Consider the following 20,146-nt stretch of genomic DNA (forward strand, 5'->3'; position numbering starts at 1 on the left):
AGGGCTAGCAGAATCTTCAGAGTATACCCAGTGTAGGGGATCCCAAACTTTAGTTTGCATTAGAAGTCCCTGCAGTTCTTGTTAAAGTGCAGGTGGCTGGGCACATCTGCACCCACCTGGCTCAGTAGGCCTGGGTTGGGGCCTGGAAATAACCAGTGTAACCCCACCCCACTCAAAGGTGCCTCCTGTAGGAGGCGTCCACAGAGCACTAGGAGAACAGCACCCACCCTTCACCCAACATCGTGAATCCTTATACTGCACGCACATCCTTCTGAGGCCATTTCTGCCTCAAATTACTTCCTCCCCACTTCCTCCATGGAACTCTCTGCCTCCTGGGGGCAGCTCGTTACATATCTAATGGAAGCTTCTAAGAGAAAATTACGCATTCAAAACACAAAATCATTCAACGTGGCCTTATTACACAAATACACCAATGCAAAGACACACTGAAGAGTTAAACGTATAAAGAACTGACCTGCTTCTTCTGGTATTTGTTTATCAGATTCAAAAACAAGGCATAACATCTGGAATAGCTGGCCAAGGCTACACAGCAGTCATGGTAAGAAGTAAGTTTGCTGTAGAAATGTCAAATGGAAAAAATAAAAGTCAGCTTTGTTTTTCAATAAAACTCAAGTCCGCTTTAAATGCAGACCTTCAAAGCATTGTCCTGTGCATGAAAAGCAGTCTGGAAATACTCTATACACTGGCCCAAAGATGCCTCAGGGAGCTGGTCACCTGCTCTAGATTCCAGGAGCACAGGGTGGGAGCAAGGAAAATTTCAAGTTCTTTGAAAAAGAGAAAGCTGAAACCTCTAACGCAGGTGGTGGTGGTTTAGTCACTGAGTCGCGTCCGACTCTTGCGACCCCATGGACTGTATCCTGCCAGACTCCTCTGTCCATGGAATTCTCCAGGCAAGAATACTGGAGTGGGTTGCCATGCTCTCCTCCAGGGATCTTCCCAACACAAGAATTGAATCCAGGTCTCCTGCATTGCAGGCAGCTTTTTTACCAACTGAGCTTGTGGTTCAGAAAACACAAGATAAGAAATTTACACAATATCTGGTAAATTTCAATCTGGTAGAGTCAATCTCCTGGAACTTCAGCACAAGCAAATGTTAAACTGCTCAAATATGCTAGGTATATTAATTTCACAGAGAAGGCAATGGCACCCCACTCCAGTACTCTTGCCTAGAAAATCCCATGGATGGAGGAGCCTGGTAGGCTGCAGTCCATGGGGTCGCTAAGAGTCAGACACGACTGAGCGACTTCACTTTCACGCATTGGAGAAGGAAATGGCAACCCACTCCAGTGTTCTTGCCTGGAGAATCCCAGGGACGGGGGAGCCTGGTGGGCCGCTGTCTATGGGGTGGCACAGAGTAGGACACGACTGAAGCGACTTAGCAGCAGCATAATAATATCAAGTATATTAATATCAGGCAAAATAGACCTTAAGGCAAAAAACCTTGAAAATGGCTTCAAATTTTCCAAAGTAAGCAAACAAACTAACATAACCCACAAGGTGGAACTCACAAACCTATATCAAATTAATAGATGTTCATAAACCTCTCATTAAGTGACAGATTAATAGAAAAAACATCACTAATATTTTAAAAACTTGATCATGTGCCTGGCCATTAACAAGTCTCAGTAAATTACCAATGTTTTAGATCACATTTTAAAGACATACTTTTGGAAATTTAAAAACACATAACTTATAGGTCAAAGAAATAAGAAAATAAAAAACCACGTATCTGAATAATAACAAAAAATACTACAGATCAAAATTTAGATGCGGCTGCAGCAGTAGAGGAAAATTCACAACCTTAAGAAAGCTGACAGCAAAGGGATTTCTAACCAACATAGAAGGAAATATGTGCTGTGTTTAGTCACTCAGTTGTGTCCGACTCTTTGTGACCCCATGCACTGGAGGCCACCAGGCTCTTCTGTCCATGAGGATTCTCCAGGCCAGAATACTGGAGTGGGTTGCCATGCCCTCCTCCAGGGGACCTTCCCAACCCAGGGATCAAACCCAGGTCTCCCCCACTGTAGGCAGATTTTTTAGCATCTCAATCACCAGGTAAGTCCAGAAGAAAATATAATATATGCAAAAAGAATAGAAGAATTACTAAGGCTAAGAATGAGGAATACAAGAGGAAAGAAACTTATAATAGAGTGGTTTGATAAATCTACTGGTTCTTTGCAAAAACTGATAAATTGGCCAACCTTTGGTAAGACTGATGAAGAGAAAAAGAGAAATATCATAAATCTTCAAAATAAGGAATGAAAATCAACATCAAAATGAAGAGACAGTGTGACATAGAAGTTAACCATGTACATTCTAGAGCCAGACTATCTAGTTTAAATCACAGCTGTGCAACTCTGGGAAAACTACCAAACTTCTCTATGCCTAGCCTCCTCATAGGTAAAATGAAGATAATAATAAGTACCTACCTCTTAAAGCCGTTATAAGGAATAAATGAATTAGTATTTAGAAAGTGCTTAGAACACTGCCTGGCACATAGTAGGCACTGCATAATATTTCTTAAATAAATAATATAAATAAAAGGGGTATAATTAGAGAGGCAACAGAGATTAAAAGAATAACAGACGAGATTGGGCATACATAGACAAGCCACATGTAAAAAAATGAAATTAGATCATTCCTTAACTCCATACACAAAAATAATGGATTAAAGATCTAAATTTCAGAACGGACACTATAAAACTTAGAGGAAAACATAGGCAGAACACTCTCTGACATAAATCACAGCATCATCTTTTTTAATCCAGCTCCCAGAATAATGGAAATAAAAGCAAAAATAAACAAATGGGACCTACTTAAATTCAAAAGCTTTTGCATAGCAAAGGAAACAATAAACAAAACAAAAAGACAACCCACAGATTGGGAGAAAATATTTGCAAATGATGTGACTGATAAGGGATTAGTCTCCAAAATTTACAGCTTATGACACTTAATATCATCAAAACAAACAGCCCACTCAAAAAATGGGCAGAAGATCTGAACAGACATTTCTCTAAAGGGGACATACGGATGGCAAACAGGCACATGAAACGATGTTCAAAACTGCTAGTTTCCAGAGAAATGCAAATCAAAACTACAGTGAGACATCACCTCACACTGGTCAGACTGGTTATCATAAAAAATCCACAAACAACAAATGTTGGAGAGGGTGTGGAGAGAAGGGAACCCTTCTGCACCGTTGGTAGGAATGTAAATTGGTGCATCGACTATGGAGAGCAGTATGGAGGTTCCTGAAGAAACGAAAAATAGAGCTACTGTATGATCCTGCAGTCCCACTCCTGGGCATATGTCCAGAGAAAGACATGGCCCAGAAAGATACATGTACCCCAGTGTTCAAGGCAGCACATTGTTTACAAGACATGCAAACAACCAAAATGTCCATCAACAGAGGAATGGATAAAGAAGGTGTGGCGGGTGCACACACACACACACACACACTGGAATATTACTCAGCCATTAAAAAAAATGAAGTAAGGCCACTGGCAGCAACATGGAGGGCTCCCTGGTGGCTCAGCGGTAAAGAATCTGCCTGCAATGCAGGAGACCTGGGTTCAATCCATGGGTTGGGAAGATCCCCTGGAGAAGGGCATGGCAACCCGCTCCAGTGTTCTTGCCTAGAGAATCCCATGGACAGAGGAGCCTGGCACGTTGCAGTCCACAGGGTCGCAGAGTCAGACACGACTGCAGTGATTAAGCAGCAGCAGCATATATTGACTCTAAAAAGAAACAATACAAGTGAACTTACACAACAGAAAGAGATTCACAGACGTGGAAAACTCATGGATGCTGGGGCGGGGATAGAAGGGATAGTTAAGGACTTTGGGCAAGACATGTATACACTGCTATATTTAAACCAACGAAAACCTATTGTATAGCACATGGAACTCTGCTCAATGTTAAGTAGCAGCCTGGATGAGAGAGGGGTTTGAGGGAGAAGGGATACATGTATATGTGTGGCCGAGACTCTTCCCTGTTCACCTGAAACTATCACAACATTGTTAATCAGCTATATCCCAATACAAAGTGTTTTTGGTGTTAAAAATAAAAGCATAACAGAATATTTGGAATGCCCTTATATAGTTTGAAACTTAAATGAATGAATCCTTATAAAAATATAACTTTTAGAAACTGAACCAAGGAGAAGGAAATGGCAACCCACTCCAGTATTCTTGCCTGGAAAAGTCCATGGACAGAGGAGCCTGGCAGGCTGCAGTCCATGGGGTTACATGACCGAGCATGTGTGCATGAGGGTGGAGGATGATGGGTTGGCAGCAATAAACTGGTAGAACTGAAAAAAAAGAAAAAAAGAAACTGAACCAAGTGTAAATAGGATATGACTAGACCATTAAAGAAAGTGAATCAGTTGTCAATGATATTCACACATGCATGCACACACACACATATACACACAACAGGATAAAACAGCTTTTCAAGCAGATTCTACAGACTTTTCAAGAAGCAGATAAGTTTAACTTTCAGAAATTCTTCTAAAAGAGAGAAAATGTTGGAATATATCCCAGTTAATTTTATGAGGCTGATATAAACTGGACATTAAAACCAGACAAGGACAGTACAAGAAAGGAAATGTATAGGTCAATCTAACTCATAACCATAAATGAAAAATCCTTAACAAAATATAAGCTGAGCAAACCTAGCAATATATAATGGTTTAACATGAGAAAACCTGTTAATGTAATCTACTACATTAAAGAATTAAACAAAGAAAATCCATATAATCAAAACATATTCAAGAATTCAAGGAAATTTAAAATCCATTAAAGGGAGAAAATTGTTCCTTAACTGTTAAGGGGTATCTACAAAAACCACAATTTAAACTGGCAAAACTACAAAAACATTTCCCTTAAAGTCAGGAGAAAGTCAGCCAGCCTAATACTCTCACAACTTTATATCGGACATCCTAAGCAATGTACCCAAGGAACAGGTGAGGACAGGGGCAGAGCTGTAACAATGGGGGAAAAAAAGAATATATGTATATGCATATATATATATATATATATATCCCTGGTAGCTCAGCTGCTCCAGAATCTGACTGCAATGCAGGAGACATGGGTTTGATTCCTGGGTCGGGAAATCCGCTGGAGAAGGGATGGGCTACCCACTCCAGTATTCTTGGGCTTCCCTTGTGATTCAGCTGGTAAAGAATCTGTCTGCAATGTGGGAGATCTGGGTTGGATCCTGGGCTGGGAAGATCCCCCGGAGAAGGGAAAGGCTACCCACTTCAGTATTCTGGCCTGGAGAATTCCATGGACTGTATAGTCCATGGGGTTGCAAAGAGTCGGACACAACCAAGTGACTTTCACTTTCAAGCAATGCACCCAAGAAATAGGTGAGGACAGGAACAGAGTTGTAATAATGGGCAGTGGGGAACAAACTATACTTGTTTGCAAATTACTTGCATAGAAAATCCAAGAGAATCTATAGACTCTTGGACCTAATGTTAATTAAGGTGTTCTGGATAACAAGGTTAATAAGCAAATATCAATACTGTTCATATACACTAGCAACACTCATTAGAATTGTTTTCTTAAAAGATGCATTTATAATTGCAGCAAGAGTCATGAAGGAATACATCCAACAAAAGATGTATTTTTTCTCCGGAAAGACAAAATTTTTTAAGAGAAAATTATAAAATTTTATGAAAAGAAGAAACATCACAACTGTTTATGGATGGAAGACTTGATATCACAAAGATGTCAATTCTCCCCACCTCTGTCCCAGTTACCCCAAATACTGAGTATAGTTTCATGAAAAAAAATCCAAAGTTTCTTTCATGGACTTTTTAGCTGATTCTCCAGTTCATGAGGAAGAGAAAATAAAAATTTGGATTTTAAAGGAGAAAAGTGGAGGATTCATCTTATTAATATGTTATAGCAAGACTTAAACCCATAACAGTTAAAAAAACAACTTGTTACTAGTCTGAGGATGGGTCAGACAGAGTGTTCAGAAACAGACCAGCAAGTATATGGAAGCTTGCATTCTCCTGAGTCGGCATTCAAAAGCAATGAGAAAAGGATGGCGTGTTCAGTAACATGTGGTGGGGAAACTGTCCACAGGGACAAAAAACTAAATTGGATCTTTACATGCTGCCATACACAGAAATGAACTCTTTATGATTTTATGTGCTTCAAAATGGGACTAATTAAGTACCCACAATGAAGGACCCAGATAGGAAAGTACAGTGCTAAAAGATCAAAGCTGGACTCACACCCTCATGTTGGGGTCAATTACCAATTCAGTCTTCAGGAAATTTTGTAATTTGTCAAACAGCTACAATATTACAGTTCAAGAAAGGCCCAGGTCTCTTGAGAAGGATCATTATGTCAAAACACTGGTGAAGAGCAGTGAAGGGCGAAATGTAAATACATAATTCAGAGACAGTTCTGAAATTTAGTCACATCTTGTTTTGAGGCAGCCTAGATTCAGGTTATCATTGCTTCTGCAGCAAAGTAAGTATAAACATGACTACTGAACGTGTGAGCCGAAGTTCAGCCAAACAACTGCAATAAAATAACCTGCGATTATAAATTAAGCCAGGTCAGACTTTCTAAGCAACGGCTCGTCTTTTCTGTCAGAATCCTTAAGCACTGTTTCCAAGTGCACCAGTAGGTTTGCCAGATTTTGTGATACAGCTCTTTATCTCCAATAAGCTGAGAGTTTTCTTTCTTTTATAAGAACACTAGGACAAGTCACAACTTTAAAGTAACTTAAAATCAGTAAGTTTAGAATCACATTAGAAATACGTAAGAAATGAAGTCAATAAAATAAGGTTTAAGTCACTTATTTCAAGCGTGGGCCACTAAGTCTACATTTTCTTCTAGGTGACATAAAAAGCAAAAACCAGAGTCTTTGCCACTTACACACACAAATACCAAAGATAACTCCCGAATCTAAACATTAGCGTTATTGTAAGGCTGCTTTGTATTCCTCCTCTACCTTACCTGAATATTCTGGCAATATTGGTACAGACATCCTTGTCACCTATGTGCTGTTCCATCACTGTGCAGAGCTGGGGAAGGGCATTGATGCTCAGCAACTTACTTCTTGCTAGTGGTGAATCAACCAAGTTTCTCAGTGTAGCAGTCATCTAGGGAAAAAAGCATGTAGTGGCTTTTTTTTTTTTTTTTTAAAGAAAACACTAATACAGCAATACTGATCAGTGCAGGAGAACCCACACCATAAGCTTTTGTTACATCAGTAGCTAAACCAAGGCCCCTTTATGCATCACCCATCAAAGAACCTGGGCCTATGCACAAGGAGCAAGAAATGAATACAAAGAAAGCCTACTTTGGTTCAAAAGTAAAATAATGCAACATGAACTTATTAAAATACATTTTAAGCCTTAAAAATAAGTAATTAATGAAATATTCCTGTTAAGCAATTAATATACCAAAACCTGTAAAAGTCATAAGGTAATTAATTGACCCTGTGACATGCCACTTGAGTTCCACAGATCAGAAACTTCTTGTTCCATATTCTTATAAATACCATCAAATAATAATGCTGCAGCCAAAGGATATTCAAGAATGTTAGTCTCTTTCTCTTCCTAGAGGCAAGAACTGACATCTTGCAAATTTGTCTTGTTTTGTAAAAAACAAAACATTCAGAAAAACTGTGTACTTTAACCCTTGTCTGAAAGTGGAGAAGAGAACAATTTTAAAAAATCTATAAAATGAAAGCTGCTGTTATCTAATAGTTTTACATATACGCAAGGTGTTCTTTCCTCTTGAGATGGTACAGGCAGGCCCCGGGTTAAGGGAGTCAGCTTGGGAGTTGGATGGCCTGGTCAAATTCCAGCCCCGCCCTTCATTGGTTTAGGCTTAGTTAGTTAACCTCTCAGAGCACATTTTCCTCATCAATAAAGTGGGGATGGTGACAGTTGCCCTGGCATTGTTAGGATTCAATGAGATGAGATGTGTGGCTGGCATTGCCAGTGCCAATTAATTAACAGGAGTTCAAAAATCACAGGTTCCATCCCCGCCTTTGTTATGGGTCTTCACATCCAAAATGCAGAAGGAGGGAGATCACTAGCCTTAGACTCAAATGATGGATAGTCAAGTCCCAAATCTCCCAAATCTTCCTAAATACGTGACTGAGGCACTCAGTCATTCTTCAACTCCCCCATTCCTTGTCTGTGAAAAGGGGATTACAAACTCGGCTCACCAGTCAAGGTTGCGTGTAACAGGTGGAAAAAAAGGTAACACTGTTTTTGTACACTGTAGAGGATTATGTAAATAAAAAGCATCATTATAGCCATAACAAATGAACTTTAACACTTAAGATGACATGTATGTTTGATTAGTTTTCTTTTGTAACAAATTGCAACAAAAATTTTTTTTAAAATATAGCCAACCAACCAGGTTCTCTCTAAAGCAGAAAACATAAACATAATACTTCAAACAAATGTATGCAAGTCTTTTGTAGTTGATTCAATTACACAGTGATTCAGTAAATTCTTCCCTGAAAGGTTCAGTATCCAAAACACTGCAGGGGAAACAAACTATTCTAGCATTCCACTTGACCTACCAATGTAGTCTCTTAAGCTAAGGAAGGTTAACAAGCCATTCGAGGCATTCCAAGCCATCACTGCCATAAAATGGAAAATTCCCATCATCTGTCCCCGACTCTATCCTGTCTACCCTCTTCAGAGACAGCCCAGGCACTGGAGCACTGCTGGTTTATGTCAACCCAAAGGATGTCTCGCAAGCTTCTCCACTCCTTCATCAAAGAGCACAGACGCTCGCGAGAATCCTGGCCGGAACCAGACAGGAAGAGGCCGCCGCAAGACCGTGCATCACTGATCCCACCCACTGTGCACACAAACACCCCCTTCCCTGGATCCCGAGGCTTCACAGATCCGGTACCTCAATCTGTTGTCATCTTCTCACTCCCCACAGCAGCAGGGACCAGAGCTTTCTTAGGAGCTTTTATTTTCTTGTTTCAAATTCAGTTTTGTTTTGTTTTTTTCCCCTCTCCCTTTCAACCTTTTTCCTCAGTTCACTAGGAAAAGTCAAGACAGTTCAAGGTTCTTTTGCCCCAAACACATAACTTTTACAAATGGCCCAAATCAAGATGTGACATATCACCTGATTTAAAATCAGTATCTACTGCCTGGATCACATTGTGTGGAGTGCAAGGAGCTGAGCACGATATGATACCTGGGATGTTTCCATATTTCTTGGTTGTGATGCTACTAGAATCACATACATGAAACATACACCATGCACTTGAAAAATACATAGTACTGATGCCTCAGTTCATGACACTACCATCAACACCGCTGTTTAAGTTGCAAAACTCAGAGATATTCCAGAACCCAGCCTTTCTGCTTTCTGTTGCCCTAAGCCCTACTGGCTTTTTGTCCATTGCTCCTACCATACGATTCTATTTCCTGACTTTGGTCTACAAGGCCTGGTATGGCCTGACTCTGGCCAACCCCTCAAACTTCATCTCATACGACATATGACAAACTACTTTATTTTAGGTTACTTAATATTGTGTTTTACTGTTTCTTTATTTCTCTATATTAGAAGCTTCAGTGAAGGTACACATTTTGTCTTTTCACCATTGTACCCTCAGGCCCAACTCTAGTGCCTGGTACACAGTCATTCAGTTCAGTTGCTCAGTCGTGTCCACCCCTTTGTGACCCCATGGACTGCAGCATGGCAGGCTTCCCTGTCCGTCACCAACTCCTGGAGCTTGCTCAAACTCACGTTTATTGAGTTGGTGATGCCATCCAACCATCTCATCCTCTGTTGTCCCATTCTCCTACTGTCTTCAATCTTTCCGAGCATCAGGGTCTTTTCCAATGAATCAGTTCTTCGCATCAGGTGGCCAAAGTATTGGAGTTTCAGCTTCAGCATCAGTTCTTCCAATGAATATTCAGGACTGATTTCCTTTAGGATTGACTAATTTGATCTCCGTGCAGTCCAAGTGACTCTCAAGAGTACACAGTGGGTCCTCAATAAATATTTGTTGATGGAATGGATTACTGGATCAGTATCTACAAAGGTACCACTGGTATACATAGAAAGGTTGGGATCCAGAAAACCATGGATGAATCAGACAGTATCTCTGAGGGAGATGGATTTTAAGATGATTAATGAGCATCAAAGAATTGATTCAGAGAGCCTACCAGTCCATCCTAAAGGAAAGAAGAATTAATCAGAGAGCCTACCAGTCCATCCTAAAGGAAATCAACCCTGAATATTCACTGGAAGGACTGCTGTTGAAGCTGAGGCTCCAATACTTTGGCCACCTGATGCAAAGAGACAACGCATTAGAAAAGGCCCTGATGCTGGGAAAGACTGAGGGCAGGAGGAAATCGGGGAGACAGAGAATGAGCTGGTTGACTGGCATCATTGACTCAATGGACACGAATGTGAGCAAACTTCAGGAGATAGTGAAGAACAGGGAAGCCTAGCATGCTGCAGTCCATGGGGTCACGGACCCATGGGGTCCAACACTCCAAAGAGTTGGACGTGACTTAGTGACTCAACAACAAAAAGGAGCAAAGAAATAAATAACTGATGAAAGAAAAACAGACTTCCTGGAGGGGCCCTAGTGTATTCCCTTTTCATTTCATCCATGACAGCAGCTCCTTCCTGGGCTCGTAACTCCTCTCTCCCCTTCCGTTTCGACACCTGACTGGTCACCTGTTCCACCTCTTCTTCCCACCTCCAGGGTTGCTGGTTCTGTTTAAGCCTACTTCATCTCTTTCCCAAAGTCTGCACCCCCTGAATGGGCTCCTTCCCTCTCTGCCCTGGTGAGCTCACCTCCCACAGCCTCTCTCTGCTGTCAGGGGAAGCATCCGGAAACCCATCCTTCCCTGTTCATACTTCCTCTGATTTCCAGTGGCCTACTAGGCGAAATCCATATCCAAAAGGCTCTTTGCTCTGGAAAGCACAGCTTACCCCACCAGGCTCATCTCCTTCATCTCCCTTCCTCCCTTTCCCTGCACATGGGTCATCTTTCAGACTCTGCACCAAACACAACCTCCTGGTCCTTCCACAGTTCCAAGCCTCTGAATGAACCACTGCCTCTGCAGAATATCCTCCTCCAACACTCTCCTCCGCTCCTTCTCCAATTTGTTCATCTCCTACTCAGGATTCTGAACCCAGCTCAGGCTCACTTCCCCTCTGTTGAAGGCTTTTCAGTGGTTGATTGTTCCCCGTCCTAGGTAAACAAACCTTCCTGTTCACACCTGTTTCACACCTAGACCCCTTACAACTGGTATCAGACACTTTTTCTCCCACTGTGAGCTCCTCTAGGGTCCAAATAGTTTCTTATTCCTCTATCTGGAGGACAATAAATACGCTCATAAATACTAACTGGATAATAAGCAGGAGGAGAAAGAAAGAGGGGATGAGGAAGAGAAAGAAAGAAAGGGGGAAGGAAATGAAGGGACAAGGGAGACAGGAGATGGAAAAGGAGGCTTTTCCCCTTTAAGAAGCCTCTGGCAAGAAAGTGCTGGGATTAGCAGAGGCCTGGTGGTAAACCAGAACTTAAACACCCCCAGGGAGGAGGAGCAGGAGGAGGTCACCCAGCAGATGCAGCAATGAGAGCCCCCCATTTTGAGGAGCTGGCTGTGAGCCAAGGGTCTCACTATGGGTGGGGCTGGGACTGAAAACAGCAGACAGACAAGTGGCTTCTTCTGGGAAAAACATAAAGAGGGCAGTGGGAGGAGAGCCTAGCTAAATACTGTGGTAACACGAAAGGCAAATTCCAAGTCAGCCCACTTAACTCTCAGCCTTGCTCCAACTTTTAACCGAGATATATTTGCAGAAATTGTTAATGGGATGTGTGCTCTGCAGCTGAGTCTGTTTTCCAAGCCCCCTGCCCCCTCACAAGAAAGCCCACACACTGGGCCTGCCCTTGAAGAGCAGGAGTTCAAAGTCCAAGCTCCCTGCTTGGAGAAATACATCCATTTATTTAAGTTTCTATTCTAGTTTATATGGTTCCTCATTCCGCTTAGTGATGATTTTTCTATTTTATTGTATATAATGTTTTAAACCATCTCAAATACTTTATGACCAAAACAAAAACAAACAAACCAAAAACCCAAAATTAAAGTTAGCTGCATACATAGATGCTTGTTTGGACTCTAAAGGGCTTACTGGAACAATTCCCAACCTCTTAACGGTCATCTCATCAAGAAATAGTAAACTGAAAAACAAGTTTCAATTATTCTTTTTCCCATCTCTTAATGTGCAGCCCCTTGGGACAGACATGCTGAGTCAGAAGGCAGCCAGTGGGAAGAAGAAAAAGGAGAAGAATACGGACCTGGCAATCCACAGAAAGGATGGATAAAAATGTAAGTGTCCTTACTAATTAGCAGTTTTTATTTGATGTCTGGGACAAAAGGGGATCTGAATGTTTGGTATATATCAGGGAAGAAACATTCTAGCGTGATTTTGGTTGCAAATCTACTGCTGAGGTGACAGAGCCGCACTCCACAACCTTGTGGTGCTCACTCTTCCTGAGGCAGCTTTTCGTGTGTGTGTGTGTGTCTGTGTGTGTGTGTCTGTGTGTGTGTGTGTCTGTGTGTGTGTGTCTGTGTGTGTGTCTGTGTGTGTGTGTGTGTGTGTGTGTGTGTGTGTGTCTGTGTGTGTCTGTGTGTCTGTGTGTCGCACAGTCATGTCCAACTCTTGGCGGCCCCCTGGACTGTAGCCCGCCAGGCTCCTCTGGCCATGGGATTCTCCAGGCAAGAATACTGGATTGAGTTGCCATTTCCTACTCCAGGCGATCTTCCCAACCCAGGGATTGTGGCTCCTGCATTGGCAGGCAGATTCTTTACCACGGAGCCACCTGGGAAGCCCTGGGTTTCCCCAGATTCCTTGATCATTGGAAGACTGTGCCCCACCCTCAATCAGCATCTCCAGGTAAAACGCCTGGTGAGTTTGGCAAAGCTATCCCATCTCACACTGAATTAGTCGGGTCTCAAAGTTCTCACTGTCAGTTAAAAATGGGAGACCCATTTTAAAGGGAAAAACTATAACAAGTAGTGATCAGATAATTTATAAGGGCTCAAACAGCATTTTAGTAAAGCAAAATTAGAATTCAAAAGATTTAGCACTTAAAAAAAATCAATTTAGGTACTTTATTATCAATTTCAAATTATGTTTCCAATTATTAATATTTGAAAAATCTTAGCAAACACACTGAAATCTCTGCCTTAAAGCGTGAGTCCCTCCTGATTTAGATCACTGAACTTAACGATGATAACGCAGGGTCAGCAGCTGCGGCCCCACCCCCAGCATTCTCTACTGCACTGGGGTGGGCCCACGTTGGGAGGGCTGGTTGGTCCCCCTGAACCTGCACAGAACGCTCAATTCACCAGTGCATGACTTCCCTCTTCCTTTGCACTCTCCCACCATCAGAGTCCTCAGGCCCCAGGGAACTCAGCGGATTCTGCCCCAGGAGGCATTCGGCCATCAGAGCTGGCCCAGATTAGAGGGGCTTGTAGCTCACAGCGCACCACAGAATTCCCATTTAGGTGCATCAGAAACTGAACAGGCTCTTTGGCTAGGCCAGGAACTTCACCGTCAGTCATGGCATTGTTCCTTGGAGAAATATCTTCCCAATTTCAAAGAAAACATTGGAACATAATGCAATTGAAAATGTACCACTAACAGTCTGAAAGTTATTAAGCTTCCTCTACCAAAACTGACATCAAGATTCATTTTATTTTTATATATTGAATGCTGTCACGCAAAAAAAAAAAAAAAATTGAGCGGCTTACTTTGTTTTTTATAAAGCTATCTTGTGAGCTTGATCGCGTTTGCTCCTAAATTTGTGGACAGCAAAGGTATTCTGAGCTCCACTTTTCAGATGAGGAAACTGAAGCTCAGGAAGGCCGCCAGCTCCAGGTAGGTGGGCTTCCAGGACCCCTCTGACTCCTCATCTGTTGTCTCCCCTGCTCCATTTGACTGTCTCCTAAAAGCATTCATTTTACTGCTCAATCATCTGGAATAGCCATAACCAAAATCCCTAGAGCTTTATCTCAACTCGACTGCCAACTGCAAAATGGTTCGCTTCCCGATGATGACGTGAAAGAATAAACACAGCCGCCAGAGACCACAAACAGTGTCAAATGATTCAAGACCAAAGCCACACCATTTTTCCAACCTCAGCAAAACCATCTCCCTCTATTAATGAGAGCATATTCATTTTCTGGATTTGTGCCCAACTGAGACCACATATATGCCAAAACCAGAGCCTCTGTGGTAACCCAAGGAGTTTCATATTGTCTCATATATTAATATGAATAGTACAGTTCTGGCTGAGATAAAAGAAACCAATTATAAGATGCCATTATATACATGAAACTGCTAGTCCCAAATATTCCTCGGCCTTTCACTGGAGTTAAGATACATGTATGTGAAAGTAATACTAGTTCACAATCCTCAGTAACGCTTAGTGCCTGGCTGGCACATTCCTACCACAGGGGTCCTACTTCAGCGGGCAATGATTCTGCCCTCCTCAAATCCTAGCGCCCTCCTATTTTGAGACTCTACTTAATGTCTGCCTATGTTTATTATTGTTTCTCCATTCACCACCACTATGTCAGTTGGACTTCCCTGGTGGCTCAGACGGTAAAGTGTCTGCCTACAATGCGGGAGACCCGGGTTCTATCTCTGGGTTGGGAAGATCCCCTGGAGAAGGAAATGGCAACCCACTCCAGTGTTCTTGCCTGGAGAATCCCAGGGACAGGGGAGGCTGGTGGGCTGCCATCTATGGGGTTGCAAAGAGTCGGACACGACTGAGCGACTTCACTATCTATCTATCTATGTCAGTTACCTTGATAAAACGAGTAGGCAACTGATTCTTCCAGTTGTGGCTATTATATGTATCAGTTCAGCAGAAATTTGAACGTCTCTAAACTATATAGAATGTCAGATCAGTAAAACAAGGAAAATGAGTCTTAAAAGATAATGCTTTAAGAACTACAGAGTAATAACACTGATTTTCAGAATTACCTGTTAAAGTTAGTGATGTTTCTTTATTGCCACAGCTAACAATGTCTAAAATGAAGAGCTGAGACTGAGCAGATATGACAGCAACTGAAAAGCAAAGGTTCTCCCCAGAAGCAGGTGGTGTAGGAATACTTATTTCCCACACTTGATATTCCTTCCTTGTGAGGAGACATCCCTTAGCATAATCTCCTGGTCACCTCACTTCCTGCTTGGCGAGCACAGGTGTTCTGCCCTGCTCCACCGAGGCAGGCATGGCCTGTGACCAGGTGGGCAAATCTCATTCGGGGCTCAGGATTAGAAAGCACTCCCTCCTCAGCTATAGATGACAGCCTTCAACTTTCCTCCCCATCTGCCTTAGTCTCTCTTCATTTCCAAATTCAAAGGCCGTTAGATGTTTGGGATCCCTGACTCTCCCCAGATCTTTAGACATGTCATCTGAGGAGAATCAAAGGGGAACACAAGTTGTTTAAATGCAGTCCCTTCCCAGGAAAGGGAAGAGTAGGCTCTGGCTACCCACTCTCTCAGGCCAGATGGCTAAGTGAGTGATCAGTTCCACTACTGGGTATTTCTTTATAGGAAGGAAACCTCATAAGCAGAAGTAGCTCCCCTCCCCACAAACAAATATATCATCAAACAATTAGCAAGGGACTTCCCTAGGGGTCCCTAGTGGTTAAGAATTTGCCTGCCAATGCAGGAGACACAGGTTCAATCCCCAGTCTGGGAAGATTTCACATACCAAGGAGCACCTAAGCCTGAGTGCCTAGAGCCTTTGCTTCACAAGAGAAGCCACCAAAACAAGAAAGCCACAAACCACAACTGGAGAGGACGCCCCGCTCACTGCAACTAGAGAAAGCCTGCACGTCGTAACGAAGACCTCGTGCTCCTGCTCAGTCCCTCAGTCATGCCTGACTCTGTTGCGAGCCCATGGACTGTAGCCCACCAGGCTCCTCTGTCCATGGAAGTTTACAGGCAAGAAATACTGGACTGGGTTGCCACTTCCTACTCCAGGGGATCTTCCTGACCCAGGGGATCGAACCTGCGTCTTCTGCATTGGTAGGCAGATTTTTTACAACTGAGCCACCTGGGAAGAACAGTGAAGACCTACAGCAGCCAAAAATATAAATAAACAATTTAAAAATTGGCAAGCCTAATAACCAAACCAAAGATTGTGATGAAAAGTTTCACCCAATCACATAAACAATATGCAAATAAGTAAAATAGCTAATTGCATTATACCTGTATCAGTTTCCTACTTTTAATAATGCCCTATAGTGATGCCCTTCATGGATCACTGCCTTGTCATGGTGAAGGGGCTTGCATAACTTAGTGAAGCTATGAGCCATGCCATGGAGGGCCACCCAAGATGGACCAGTCACAGTGGAGAGTTCTGACAAAACGTGATCCACTGCAGGAGGGAATGGCAAGCCACTTGAGTATACTAGCTGTGAGAATCCCATGAATTTGCCTGTATAAAAAGGCAAAATGATATGACACCAAAAGACGAGCTCCCCCACCCCCACCCCGAGGTCAGAAGGTGTCCAATATGCTACTGTGGAAGGGAGGAGGACAACTGCTAACAGCTCCAGAAAAATGAAGCGGCTGGGCCAAAGTGGAAATGACACTCACTTGTGGATGTGTCTGAAAGTAAAATCTGATGCTGCAAAGAACCATATTGCGTAGGAACCTGAAAAGTTAGGTCCATGAATCAAGGTAAACTGGACATGGTCAAGCAGGAGATGGCAAGAGTAAACATGAACATCTTAGGAATCAGTGAACTAAAACGGACAGGAACAGGTGAATTTAATTCAAATGACCATTATGTCTACTATTGTGAGCAAGAATCCCTTAGAAGAAATGGAGTAGCCCTCATAATCAACAAGAGTCCGAAATGCAGTACTTGGATGCAATCTCAAAAACGACAGAATGATCCCTGTTCATTTCCAAGGGAAACCATTCAACATCACAGTAATCCAAGCCTCTGCCCCAAACACTGCTGCCGAAGAAGCTGAAGTTAGTCAGTTCTATGAAGACCTAGAAGACCTCCTAGAACAAACACCAAAAAGAATGTCCTATTTATCATAGGGGATTGGAATGCTAAAGTAGGAAGTCAAGAGATACCTGGAGTAACAGGCAAGTTTGGCCTTGGAGTACAAAATGAAGCAGGGCAAAGGCTGATAGAATTCTGCCAAGAAAATGCACTGGTCATAGCAAACACCCTCTTTCAACAACACAAGAGATGACTCTACACATGGACATCACCAGACAGTCAACACCGAAATCAGACTGATTATATTCTTTGCAGCCGAAGATGGAGAAGCTCTATACAGTCAGCAAAAACAAGACCAGGAACTAATTGTGGCTCACATCATCAGCTCCTCATAGCAAAATTCAGGCTTAAACTAAAGAAAGCTGGGGAAACTACTAGTCCAGTCAAGTACGACTTAAATCAAATCCCCTATGAATATACAGTGGAAGTGACAAATAGATTCAAGGGATTAGATCTAGTAAACAGAGTGCCTGAAGAATTACGGACAGAGGTCCATAATACTGCACAGCAGGCAGCAAACAATACCATCCCGAAGAAAAAGAAATCAAGGAGGCTTTACAAATAGAGAATCGAAAAGCAAGGGAGAAAGGGAAAGGTACACCCAACTGAATGCAGAATTCCAGAGAATAGCAAGGAGAGCAAGAAGGCCTTCTGCAATGAACAGTGCAAAGAAATAAAGGAAAACAGCAGAAAGGGTAAGACTAGACATCTCTTCCAAGAAAATTGGAAATATCAAAGAAACATTTAATCCAAGATGGGCACAAGAAAGGATAGAAATGGCAAAGACCTAATAGAAGCAGAAAAGATCAAGAAGAGATAGAAAGAATACACAAAAGAACTGTACAAAAAAAGACCTTAATGACCCAGATAACTACGACAAAAAAGTGAGAAGTCACGTGGGCCTTAGGAAGCATTGTTGCCAATAAAGCTAGTGGAGGTATGGAATTCCAGTTGAGCTATTTCAAATCCTAAAAGATGATGCTATTAAAGTCCTATACTAATATGTCTGCAAATTTGGAAAACCCAGCAGTGGCCACAGGACTGGAAAAGGTTAGTTTTCACTCCAATTCCCAGGAAGGGCAGTACCAAAGAATGTTCAAACCACTGGACAATTGCACTCATCTCCAGTGCTAGTATGGTTATGCTCAAAATCCTACATGCTAGGCTTCAGCATTATGTGAACTGAGAATTTCCAGATGTCCAAGCTGGGTTTAGAAAAGGTAGAGGAACCAGAGATCAAATTGCCAACATTCGCTGGATCATAGAGAAAGCTCTAATTTCTGTTAATAAAAGTATCATTTTCTGAGCCACCCAGGATCAACCTCTGTTTAATTCACTTTCCTTTCCCCCACACTTCAGAGCCAAAGCGGAAGAGAGGGACTGAAAAAGGGTGGGAGGACTGACCTTTCTGAGAAACTTCCACTTAGAAAAAGGAAGGATGGGAAACTGGAGGTGTACAGAGCAAGAAGGGGGCAATATTACAACTTGAAGGACCCTCTGGGAAGAAGCTTGCAGGCTTAGGGGTCGGAGAAACCAGGTGTAAGAAGAGGGAAAGAAATTATGTTATCTGGGGTAGGGCGGGGGCATGCGGGACAGTTCCAATCTCAAAAATGTGAAATTCGAAGCGGGGAAAGAACATATTTCTCTAAGGATTAAACTCAAAATTAAAGAATAAAAGGCTGTAAAGAAGAAAAGATTGGAAATACAAAGGAATCCATAAAAATAGGAACATTAGTTTAAGTCAATCTGGGTTTAATAGTTATGCTGTTATTTAGTCACTAAGTCATGTCTGACTCTTCTGCTGACCCCATGGACTGTATCCCACCAGGTTCCTCTGTCCATGGGATTCTCTACGCAAGAATACTAGAGTGGGTTACCATTTCCTTCTCCAGGGGAACATTCCAACCCAGGGACTGAACCCTAGTCTTCTACATTGGCAGGCGGGTTCTTTATCACTGAGCCACCTGGGAAGCCCAATAGTTACGTTATATACTTACAAAGTACTTAGCTGTGAATGTGAGTGCCTTGAGATTTTCTTCAATTACTGTGTCCTCAAGACACAAGAGGACAAATGAGTCACTGGGGCATTGGGGCCTGTTTGTGACTATGACACATACAAGAGACTCTTCCCTGGTGCCCAGAAAGGGGGCGTGATGGAAACCACAACAAACTTTCTGATGGAGGGGACTCCAGGAATTATCCTTGGCTCCTTCCTAATTGTTGGCCCTTACAAGTCCGGCCAGACATTAATGTCTGGTGACTCAGACGTTAAAAAATCTGCCTGCAATGCGGGACACCCAGATTCAATCCCTGGGTCAGAAAGATCCCCTAGAGAAGGAAGTGGCAACCCACTCCAGTATTCTGGCCTGGAGAATCCCATGGACAGAGGAGCCTGGCGGGCTACAGTCCATAGGGTCACAAAGAGTCTGACACGACTGAGCGACGAACACACACATCAGAAATGAACCCTAACATCTTCTGATAACCCTCTGAGATTAACATTGACAAACCCCTATTTCATCTGTGTCACCTCCCTAGGAGATGCAATTTGCTGCTGGAATCTAGGGGGGCCTAACCTTTCAGCTGGTCTGTATTTCTCTTTTTCCAAGTTTTAAGGAGCTCTCTCAAAACTCTCGCATTCTGGAATTTAGTGATCATGCACAGATTAACTTTCTTTATGCTTATGATTTTTCAGACCAACTCTTGTCTCTTGTTTTGCCAGGATTAATACTTTTACTTGGTGGAAAGTGGTGCTGGCCCCTTTGAATATCAACAATCATTCTCTCAACCTTCTCAAAATGCTACTAACATCAAGCTTCTGACAGTTTGAACTGAACACATGGGTTCAGTTCAGAGTTTTGCAGAAGAATAGGGCATCAGAGTACTATTATCTGGACACGGGAATCACCAAAAAGCAGGCCCCTACTGGTGTTTTCTTCACCACCCAGAACATACCTGACATCGAGCAGCCACTGCACAAACACTGGTGAGGTCAGTGTCTCAAAGTCAGGTGTGCAGTGATAAACATATGCGTATGTGTATACATATATGTAAGAAGTAACAC

General features: G+C 42.5%; 1 protein-coding gene across 5 annotated transcripts in view; it reads right to left on the reverse strand.

Moving 5' to 3' along the window:
* ARMC2 (armadillo repeat containing 2) overlaps positions 1 to 20,146 on the reverse strand; it is a 242,905-nt gene that overhangs the window by 41,730 nt on the left and 181,029 nt on the right. For all 5 annotated transcript variants that reach the window (XM_059889700.1, XM_059889698.1, XM_024996614.2 and 2 more), the window contains 2 exons: positions 7,002 to 7,147; positions 476 to 575 (listed from right to left, as the gene is read on the reverse strand). In XM_059889700.1, the coding sequence (XP_059745683.1) occupies positions 476 to 575; positions 7,002 to 7,147 (246 nt within the window). The remainder of the gene's footprint in view (positions 1 to 475; positions 576 to 7,001; positions 7,148 to 20,146) is intronic.

Source organism: Bos taurus, chromosome 9 (assembly GCF_002263795.3).
Source record: "Bos taurus isolate L1 Dominette 01449 registration number 42190680 breed Hereford chromosome 9, ARS-UCD2.0, whole genome shotgun sequence".
NCBI lineage: Eukaryota > Metazoa > Chordata > Mammalia > Artiodactyla > Bovidae > Bos > Bos taurus.